The following is a 10,653-nucleotide window of genomic DNA, read 5'->3' on the forward strand; positions in this document are numbered from 1 at the left end:
TCTCTGGTTGGCTGTCATTATAACCTCCAGCCCTGCCCCAGCCTCCTCCTTGTCGATTGTGTAAAGCTAGGGCCCCTTGAGAGGCAACTTCCTGCCTCAGGCCCCCTGTTCCTGGTATGAAACCCTCCGCTCTGTTTGCTGAGGAGCAGCCGGTGCCACAGGACTGCCACTGAGGCTACAAGCAGTTTCTGATATGCTCTGTGCCAAGCTCTCTGCTGGGCAGCTCACAGGTGACTAGGAGAGAGATCAGACGTAACGAGCATGGGCAGTGGTCACGAGTATGTTGACAAATGGACCAGGATTTCAACATCTGGCAAGGGGTAGGCAGAGGACCAGCGCTGGTGGTGGCTCCTCTGTGCCAGACACTTATGTGCAAGGCCACATGCTTATCCCAGCAGGACAGCAGTTGCTCAAGCCATGTTTGTCACTTGGTGTGTGGCCTTCGCAAGTTACTTAATGTTTGAGCCTTGATTTCCTCATTGTTGAAATGGCAATGAGAATGCAAAGGGCTGGGTTTGTAAGGCCGGGGCTCTGGGCTGTGTGGTCCATGTTTGGCACAAAGCCGGGTGCAGGACTTGGAAAAAATTTCCTGCCTGAGAAGCAACACACTCCATTTATGACCCCCAAATTATATTCCTTAGCCTGTTTATATGTTCCTTTCCAGAGGTGGCTTTGAATGAATGACATGAGGCTGTTTTCAGAATTCAGATCCACATTTAGAGCCAAGTTATTGGCCTCCAGCAAGGCAAGGCAAAGAAAAAAAATAGGCCCCTAGCAGGAAGCAAAACTTAAAAAGAACATATGAGCTCCCTAGGGGCCCAGTGGGGACCTGCCACCTACATTCACGTGGCCAGAGCCACACATGAGGACGGGCACACTGCTGGGGCCTTTGTGTTCTCAGACAACATGGAGGGGTGAGGGAAGTCCACCCAGAGTAAGCAGCTGGCACCCAGAGGAACATAGTGAGGGGTGCCCTGGAGGGGTTGGGCTGGGGTCAGCACTTAACACCTTGCGTGCTGGGCTGAGGAGCCCAGGCTAGACCTGAGGGCAGTGAGAAGCCAGAAAAGGTTTAGAAAGGGGAGAGATGAGTGCGCCCAGGTGGGATGGTGATTAAAAGGGAGATGCTCAGGCTGGCAATAGGGGCTGTGAAGATAGAGCAAATGAATATTAGAAATATTTTGATAGCCAAAACCGGTTTGGCTCAGTGGATGGAGTGTCGGCCTGCGAACTGAGGGGTCCCGGGTTCGATTCCGGTCAAGGGCATGTACCTTGGTTGCGGGCACATCCCCAGTAGGGGGTGTGCAAGAGGCAGCTGATCGATGTTTCTCATTGATGTTTCTAACTATCCCTCTCCCTTCCTCTCTGTAAAAGTCAATAAAATAAAATATTTTAAAAAAATATTTTGATATAAGGATAAGCCAACCAACCAGGGTTGCAAGTAGGAAAGAAAGTTTGCCAGTCTGGCTGTGGGAATGCAGGTCCCAGGTTGTACAACTGCCCCCTGAGGATCAGGGAAGGCTTCAGAGCCCCTGACTGGGGAGCCAGCCTGTAGGCCTGATGCTCGCTCACAGCCAGCTGACCCAGGTGCAGGCATGGGTCATTTGCCCTCAGGCGGTCGGTCGGAGGCCTCTGCCAGGCATGCGTGAGCACCTTGGCCAGCTGGGACCCTAAGGTAGAAATGTGTGATGCCCCGCCTCCTATTCTAGCTCCTTTACTGAAGGAGGGATTCCCCTCCCCCAGTCATGCAGCTGCCTCTCTGGACAGAGGGAGGGGAAGTGGCCAGAAGGGGAAGTGTGAGGAGTTCCCCTCGGCCTGTCACCAGTCTCCTCAGGCCTTCGGAGTGGTGGCCCTCCGGCCCTCTGCGGCCATGGAGCCTCTGGAGACCCCCATCAAGGATGGCATCCTGTACCAGCAGCACGTCAAGTTTGGCAAGGTGGGGACCCTGGCTGCCGAGGATAATTTGGCCTCCACACCTGGACCTGGGAGAATGGTGATGGGAATCAGGGTTGGGGGATCTAACCCAGATGTGGGGATGGGAGAGAGGCCCATCCTCTGCCTGAGCAGAAGAGCTGAGCCTGAGTGGGCCTTGGGGAGACCCTGCCTCATTTATAGATGGGGAAGCCAAGAGTCAGAAGGGTCTAAGAACCCAAGCGTTGGGGCAGGGCACAGCCGGGAGGCTTGCTAATCCAACAGCCTTCCACCCTTCGGAGGGCCAGGGGCTGAGCTGGAGGAGCCCCCAGAGGTGGAGCCCCACCCTGCAGAAGAGGGCTCGGCTCCTCCCAGCCTGTCATGGGACATAGTAAGGGGTTCACTTCTCCTCAGGCAGCTGGCTCTGCACCCCCACAGCTCAGCTGCAGCTGCTGCCCAGGCAGATAAACGGTCTGTTTCCTTTGCTTGACGCTATTTGCATGTTTCCTTCCTTGCCATCATGAGAAAGAGGCCTCCCTCCTGCCATAGTCCATGTCCCGTGGCCCAAGTGACCTTTGGGGGGTGTGAGGCTGGGCACCAACAGAACAGCAGGGTCAAGTGGTCTGTTTTAGCCATTGGATAATTTACAGACATAATCCAGTAGAAGCCCTAGCCTCACATTGTCATGACCTTTTGAGAGACTAGGACACTAGTCTTAAGGAGGTACCAGTTAGGAAAGCGTGGGGTGGATTTAACCCAGGGCTGACTGACCCCAAGCACAGACTCTTCCCCCTGCTGGGCTGGCTGTGGCAAGGCCACCTTCTCTGAGGCCCTGACGAGTTGTGGGAGGTGAAGGCCAGCCCGGGTGACCAGGAGTGTTTGCTGAGTGAGCTTCAGCGGTCTTCACCCCCATCCTCATCTCCCGCAGAAGTCCTGGCGGAAGGTGTGGGGTCTGCTCTATGCAGGTGGCCCATCAGGCGTGGCACGGCTGGAGAGCTGGGAAGTCCGGGATGGTGGCATGGGGCCAGCATGTGACAGGTCTGCAGGTCCTAGCCGACGGGGAGAGCGGCGGGTCATCCGCCTGGCCGACTGCGTGTCGGTGCTGCCAGCTGATGGTGAGAGCTGCCCCCGGGACACCGGTGCCTTCCTGCTCACCACCACCGAGAGAAGCCACCTGCTGGCCGCACAGCACCGCCAGGAATGGATGGGCCCCCTCTGCCAGCTGGCCTTCCCGGTGAGCACAGGGCAAGTGGGCAGGGCATCCAAGGTCTGGCCCCAGGGGGACCAGCTCACCTCCCTCTTACTCATTCCATATTCACTCACATCCTGTCACTCAGCAAGCACCTGCCAAGGACCTAGAGCCTGGGAAACAGCCCAGAAACCACAGAAAAATCTCGGCTGGTCATACATGCTATGGAGAAAATGAAAGGCGGGTGGGGCCAGGAGTAAACCAGGGGGCCTTAGGCAGGATGGTCTAAGAAGGCCTCCCAGGAGGGGACAGTAGGTCTGAGTCCTCAAGGACAACCCACCAGGCAAACACCTGAGGAGAGCGTCCCAGACGCAGATCCTGCAGATCCGAGGAGTGTCCTGGCAGAGGGAGCGCAGTGTGGTAAAGGCCTCGAGGCAGAGAAAAGTTTGGTTTGGCTGGAGGGCAAGGAGTGGGAGGGCCCAGGAGGAGGGAGGTGAGAGGGTCTGGTGGAAGCCAGCTGAAACCACCTTGGGCCACATGTGGAGTTTGGGGTTTTACTAAGAGTGAGAGGAGAAGCCTCTGGTGGGGTTGAGCTAGGGACTGAGTTTTAAAGCTTCACAGGGTCTGTAATGGGCCAAAAGGAAATGAGTCTGGTGGGTTCCTTAACACGTGAAACAAGAGTTACCATATGACCCAGCAATTCTCTTGAGAATTGAAACATGTTCAAACAAAACATACGCAAGAACATTCAGAGCAGCACTATTCCCAAAAGCCCAAACAATCCAAATGTCTGTCAGCTGATGATGGATAAACCAAATGTGTCTGTCCATACAATGAAACATTACTCAGCCATAAGAAGGAATGCAGGAGTGAGACATGCTTCACAGTGGATGAACCTCGATAACATTAAACTAAGTGAAAGAAGCCAGGCACAAAAGGCCACCTATTGTATGATTAGGCAAATCCATAGCAATCAAAAGCAGGTTAGTATTTGCCAGGGGCTGGAGCAGAGTTTTAATGTGGAGTGATGAAAAGTTCTGGAACTAGATAAAGATGATGATGATTGGACAATCTTGTGACTTTTCTAAAAAACACTGAATTATACACTTTAAAACGATTAAAATGGTAAATTTTATATTGTGTATTTAAGTTTTTTATTTAAAAACAATAAGAAAAAGAAATGAATAGGAGCAAGGTGACCAGCGAGGAACCCACAGCATTTTATGGAAATTAAGGAACCCACCAGACTCATTTCCCTGGCCATGCTACCAACGGGCCATGTGGTCATGGCTGAGGTGCTGAGATCAGTCTGAATTACATGCGGGAACTAGGGGTAGGGAGGGGTGAGATGGAGCCAGAGGCCTGGGGGAGGAGTGAAGGGCCAGTTCACTTGTTCACATCCCCGAAGCCCCTTTACCACTCTAAGCTGTGGAGGACACATATGGACTGGCCTGGTCCCTAGCCTAATGCAAGGGTGAGGGACCATCCTGTAGTGAGTCCCTACTATACAGCTCTCAGTACCCCCAGAGGGAAGGGTAAGATTACAGGAGCGAAATCGGCTCAGAGGGGTGCCCAGGGTTGTGCAATGTGTCAGGTGGCATCTCTCCACAAGAAAAGGATGCAGGAAGAGGTTTGGGGCCGGAGGGTAGGGGGGTGGAACTCTAATCTTTGACCTTCACCCATTCCCCAGGCCATAGGGGAATGTTCCTCCGGATCAGGGGAGGCGGAGGCTCCCAAGAGGGGCCTGGTCCCCATGGAAGAGAACTCCATCTACTCTTCCTGGCAGGAAGGTGAGTCAGGGAGGGGCAGGGGCAGCCTCAGCGCCACCGCACCCAGGGCTGGGGCCTCTGGGGGACCGTAGCGGCTGCACCCTCTGCTTGCAGTGGGCACATTTCCGGTGGTGGTGCAGAGAACAGAGGCAGCTACCCGCTGCCAGCTGAAGGGGCCGTACATCCTGCTGCTGGGCCAAGATGCCATCCAGCTGAGCGAGCCAGCCAGCCCGCAGGTCCTCTACACCTGGCCCTACCACTTCCTGCGCAAGTTTGGTTCCGACAAGGTGAGGCACTGGGCCTGCAGTGGAGGGGACTGGGGACAGTGGGAGATGGGGGAATCCCTTGGCCTCTGACCCACTCCTGTCACCCATGACCAGGACGTGTTCTCCTTCGAAGCTGGCCGCCGTTGTGACTCAGGTGAGGGCCTCTTCGCCTTCAGCAGCCCCCGAGCCCGAGACCTGTGCGGTGTCGTGGCTGCAGCCATCACCCGCCAGAAGGAGCGGCTGCCTGAGCTGGTGGGGCCTCGGCCCTGCCCCCTGCCTCGGGCCACCTCCCTGCCCTCACTTGAGCCTCCTGGAGAGCTGCGGGAGTTGCCCCCAGGGTCTGAGCCTTCAGACTCTCATAGGGTGCGCCTGGCCGAGCCTGGGCCACAGAGCCTGCCCCCTCTGCCCCTGGAGTCTGGGCTGTATGCTGCCGTGTGCAAGCGGGCCAGCGGGCCCCTGGCCGGCGCTGAGCACCTCTATGAGAATCTGTGCGCCCTAGAAGCTGGCCCTGCACCACCCGACCTGGGGGGCTCTGCGCAGGAGGGCCCTGGTGGCTTCAGCCCCCCAGCCAGCCCCATCTACCACAACAGCAAGGACCTGGGCTGGCCTGGCCCAGCCCATGACAGCAGCCTGGAGGCCCAGTACCGACGGCTGCTGGAGCTGGACCTTGATGACAATGGCGACGAGGCTGGGGTCTCTGGCCGCTCTGGTGCCCATTCAGGCTTCAAGGCCAAGTTGGTGACGCTGCTGAGCCGAGAGCGGAAGAAGGGCCCAGCTCCCTGCGATAGGCCCTGAACACCTGGTGTGACCTGGCTTGGGACGAGAGGGTGGGCAAACAATGGATATTTGGGGACACAACTCTGCCTCTGCTCTGGCGTTTGGTGCCAAGGCAGGTGGCCTGAGGAGGCCCTTCTAGAGCCCTGCCAGCCCTTTGGCGTACAGTGTACAGGTCCGCTGAGAATAAAGCCTCTGGCTCCCCTCTTGGTCCTGCCTTGTGGTCCACAGCCCGCACCTCCTCACTGCAGCTCCTGGCAGTGGCACTTAGGGTCCACACAGGCACACAGACCCTCCCTCACATGCTTTGCAGCAAACACCAGTGCCCTCTGCTGGCTTCTAGGGACATGGATGACCTGGGCCTGACCTCTGCTACCAGTGGTCTCAAGTCCAATCCAGCAGATGGGCAGGGTGCAGGCAATTATGGCTCCATGTGCCGTCGGGCAGAGAAGTAAGGCGTCCTCTGGATGGAGTGTGAAGGGCAGGCAGGGCTGCACCAGGCGGGCAGGGAGCCCCAGGGCTTCCAGGCCAAGGGCGGGCACAGTGGGCACAGAGAGGAAGGGAAAAGTGTGTATACAGAGGCTTAAGGGGCAAAGAGGGAGTAAGTGGCTGAGCATGAGAAGCCTGACCACCCTGCAATGATCTTGGTCTCGTTCTCAGTGGAGGAACAATCGGACTATGGAAGGAGCAGTGTGGAGGCCAAATTTGAGGGAGTCCAACTGGAGACTGGGAATTCTGAGCTGGGGAGAAGGTGATGGGGGTGGCAGGAGGGGTGGGTGGAAGGGACTTCATCGTGTATGCACACCCCAAAACCCTGCTCCTGCTGAGAAGCAAAAGTGCTCAGACACTCTAGCGAACCCTGGCCTCAGTTTCCTCAACTGTCAAGGCTAAAGATCAAATTACACATTAGGCATACATTCATTAATTCTCTGCTGCGTGTTTTACCACGTGCCTACTCTGTGCCAGGCACTGGGAACATTGCTGTGTTCAAGGAGCCTCGAACCAGAGGGATTTAAACAAGTCTCCTAAAGACTTTAGTGCCTTCCTTATTGTCCTCCCCTCATGCTACCTCCTGTCACTGTCCCTGGGGCCTCATGTACAAGAGCATCAGGCCCCTGAGGACCTGGCCTCCTGGCCCCTTGACCACAACTCTGCCTCAGCTGCCAACGCCCTTGGCACACCGAAAGCTTTGCCTTCATGCCAGTAACTCTCCATTGTCACTCCACAGTGACACAATCTTGTTTCCAAGCATCTGCCTCTGGCCACCTCCTTCTCTCCTTCCGGCCCACTTCCTCTAGCGTGGCACACACGGCTCCTCCCCACTGCCCGGAGCTACAGTGACCTTCGCTGACTACCTGCATGGCTGCTGTCCACTGCTCCATCCTTGTCCCACGTAGATTCTGTGCTCCACCAATTGAGTCACCCCCACCCACTCCTCTCTCCTTCCATCTTTGTCCAGCAAAGCCCAGCCTTGGGTGGCCCAACATTCTTCTGTGCCTGGCAGCTGCCCACAGCCAGAGAAATTCATGCAACTAGGCTGATTGCATTGTTTTTACCAGACTGATCTCAAACCTCACACAGGCAGGCTCTCCATGCTGCTCAGAGATCCTGCATCCCCGAGTAGCTGCTTTTCTCCTTCTCAAGACCTTCACATCTCCCCTTCATCCCTGTCCATTCACACACCTGAAACTAATATAATACTGAATGTCAACTGCAATTGAAAAATAAAAAATAATTAACAAAATAAAATGTCTATTTAGAATATTTTAAAAAATAGGTCCACAGCCCGCACCTCCTCACTGCAGCTCCGGGCAGTGGCACTCGGGGTCCACACAGGCACACAGACCCTCCCTCACATGCTTTGCAGCAAACACCAGTGCCCTCTGCTGGCTTCTAGGGACAGACACCAGTGCCCCCTCCCACCACCAGTGCCCCCTCCCACCACCTCACCTACAAGTGCACCAGCATCTGCACCGTCTCCTTCATGACCTATGACAGAAGTACCCTGTTCCCAAGACATCTTTGCTCCGACCCAGCTCCTTTCACCTCACAGCTCAGCAAATGGAGCTGTCCCCTCTCTTCCACCCATTAAGTCCATCGTCGTCATCATTATCATTTCCAGCCACACCAACATGTTCTATAATTTCACATCTATAAAAGAAAGTTTCCCTTGAACTCGAATTCTCCTTCAGCGTCTCCCCACTTCTCTGTTCCTCTTCAAAGAGAAAGTCCTCAAAAGAGTTGTTGAGTCCTCTCATCTCCATTTTCTCACCTCCCATTCTCCCTTCCACCAACTCATCTCCCATTACATCGCTTTTATCCAGGTCACCAACCTCCTTGTTCCCCCAAACAAAAGCAACCTGGACTCCCTTTGTGACCTGGACTCTCCCAACTTCTCAGCAGTAGTTGACAGCCCTCCTTCACTTGGTTTCCTCCCTCCTCCTCTGCCTGAGTTCTGCTTGGACTCTGACATCAGACACAGTGTAGCTCAACCCTGGGTGCATACAGAATCACCTGGGAGCCTTTAAAAAATGCCCATGCCTGGCCCACACCCACGGGCTGGGGCTTCAGTCCAGCAGGGTGATTTCGTCAATTCCCCAGGTGACTGCAGTGTGCGTCCAAGATTAGGAACTACAGCCCTAAGTGAGCCAATTCTGTCTCTACATCTCACAGACTAACTACACATCCTCACCACAGACCTCTCCCACAAGCTCAGGATTTAAGAGTGCAACTGGCCCTGACTGAGGGCTTGCGGGTTCAATATCTAGTCAAGGGCATATATCTGTGTGCAGGTTTGATCCCGGCCCTGGTCAGGGTGAATGCGGGTGGCAACCAATTGATGTGTCTCTCTTACATCGATGTTTTTCTCTCTTGCTCTCTCCCACCCTTCTACTTTCTCTGAAAGGCAATGGGAAAACATACTCAGGTGAGGATTAACAAAAACAAACAAACAAACAAAGAGTACAACCGGATGCTAGACTCTGGGCATCTAAAATGCATCTCGAGCCCGGCCCACATAGCTCAGTGGTTGAACGTCGACCTATGAACCAGGTCCTGGTTCGATTCCCGGTCAAGGCACATGCCTTTGTTGCAGGCTCGATCCCCAGTGGAGGCGTGCAGGAGGGAGCCAATCAATGATTCTCTCTCATCATTGATGTTTCTCTCTCTCTCTCTCTCTCTCTCTCTCTCTCTCTCTCTCTCTCTCTCCATCTCTGAAATCAATAAAAATATAATTTTTTTTATTTTTTTGAATCTAAGCCTCTTTGTTTCATGGCAATTACTCTGAGGTTTCAACCAGATTGGAAACCTTCAGGACTTCAGGGGCCTTGCCTTGGAGTTGCAAGTGTCCTGGTCACCAGGGGGCACTGTGTCCTAGCCCAGGGCCTGTTCCTACCCAGGGGCTGCCTATGCCAGGAGCTCTGATGGCTTTACCTAGGCCTGAGCTTGCACAAGAGGTCCAAGGAACTGGTGCCAGTGTCCTCTCTGCTGGAGGACTGCTAGGACCCCGGGCTGCCCTCTCTTCCTTTGCTTATTTGCTGTTTCACTCTCTCAATCCTTCCTTCGTTCACAGGCACTGGGGACATGGAGGACAAGACAGGCGAGCCCCTGCTCTCACTGGAATGACATTCGAATGGGAACAAAGGGCAATGAAAAAACACTTAACATGATGTCGGCTGGTAGTAAGTGCTATGGGGGAAATAAAGCAGGATAAGGGACTAGTGTGTGATGCAGGTGAGGTGTCAGGGGGTGCTGTTTTAGACAGTGTGATCAGGGAAGGCTCCGCAAGGCGACATTTGAGCAGAGACCTGAACAAAGTAAGAGAGCCTGTTGTTTAGATATCTGGGGAAAAGTGTTCCAATCAGAAGGCCCTCAGGCAGGAATATGCTTGACATGTTGAAGGAACAATGAGGAGGCCACCATGGCTGGAGTGGAGTGAGCAAGGAAAAAAGTAGTGGGAGGTGGAACCAGTTTATTAGTGTCACGTACAATGTAAGGATTTTAGTTTTATTTATTTATTTTAATATATTTTATTGATTTTTTTTACAGAGAGGAAGGGAGAGGGACAGAGAGCCAGAAACATCGACGAGAGAGAAACATCGATCAGCTGCCTCCTGCACACTCCCCACTGGGTATATGCCAGCGAGCAAGGTACATGCCCTTGACCAGAATCGAACCCGGGACCCTTGAGTCTGCAGGCCGACGCTCCATCCACTGAGCCAAACCGGTTAGGGCGGATTTTAGTTTTATTTTAGGTGCAATGTTTTAGGAATGCTAAAAGCAGAGTGTGATGTGGTATGATTTCTGCTTTAAAAATATCACTTTGGCTGCTGTAGGGAGAAAATTCTGGAGCGAGCAAGGGTAGAAGCAGGGAGATCTGTTAGGAGACTATTAAGGTTTCCAGACACGAGACATGTGGCAACGACACTAGTGGCAGTAGCGACTAGATGTGGAACACATTCTGCAGGTGGAATGTGCAGAGTCGGGAGTATACCAGAGAAGGGAAAGGAAGAATAACTTTGTAGTTCTTATCGGATCAGGCAGATGAATGCGGTGCCATTTACTGAGATGGGGAAGGAGCTAGGGAGGTGAGAAAATCACTAGTTTAAATTGGGACATGATTTGAGATATCTAGGAGACATCCAACTAGAGATTAGACAGGTAGTTGATAGTAGCGTCTGTAGTTCGTGGGGGGAAGTCAGGGCTGGACATATAACTTGGGAGTCCTTGGCATGTAGGTGTTATTGAA

General features: G+C 53.9%; 1 protein-coding gene across 1 annotated transcript; it reads left to right on the forward strand.

The window, feature by feature from the left end:
* Nucleotides 1-261: 261 nt before the first annotated feature.
* Nucleotides 262-6,111, forward strand: DOK3 (docking protein 3). Its single transcript, XM_008143135.3, is given in 8 exon segments — nucleotides 262-313; nucleotides 1,513-1,559; nucleotides 1,561-1,764; nucleotides 1,766-1,933; nucleotides 2,837-3,142; nucleotides 4,788-4,887; nucleotides 4,981-5,153; nucleotides 5,247-6,111. Coding segments are annotated over 8 exon segments (1,731 nt in total). The 3' UTR covers nucleotides 5,928-6,111.
* Nucleotides 6,112-10,653: the final 4,542 nt, after the last annotated feature.

This window comes from Eptesicus fuscus, chromosome 6 (assembly GCF_027574615.1).
Source record: "Eptesicus fuscus isolate TK198812 chromosome 6, DD_ASM_mEF_20220401, whole genome shotgun sequence".
In the NCBI taxonomy this organism is placed as follows: Eukaryota; Metazoa; Chordata; class Mammalia; order Chiroptera; family Vespertilionidae; genus Eptesicus; species Eptesicus fuscus.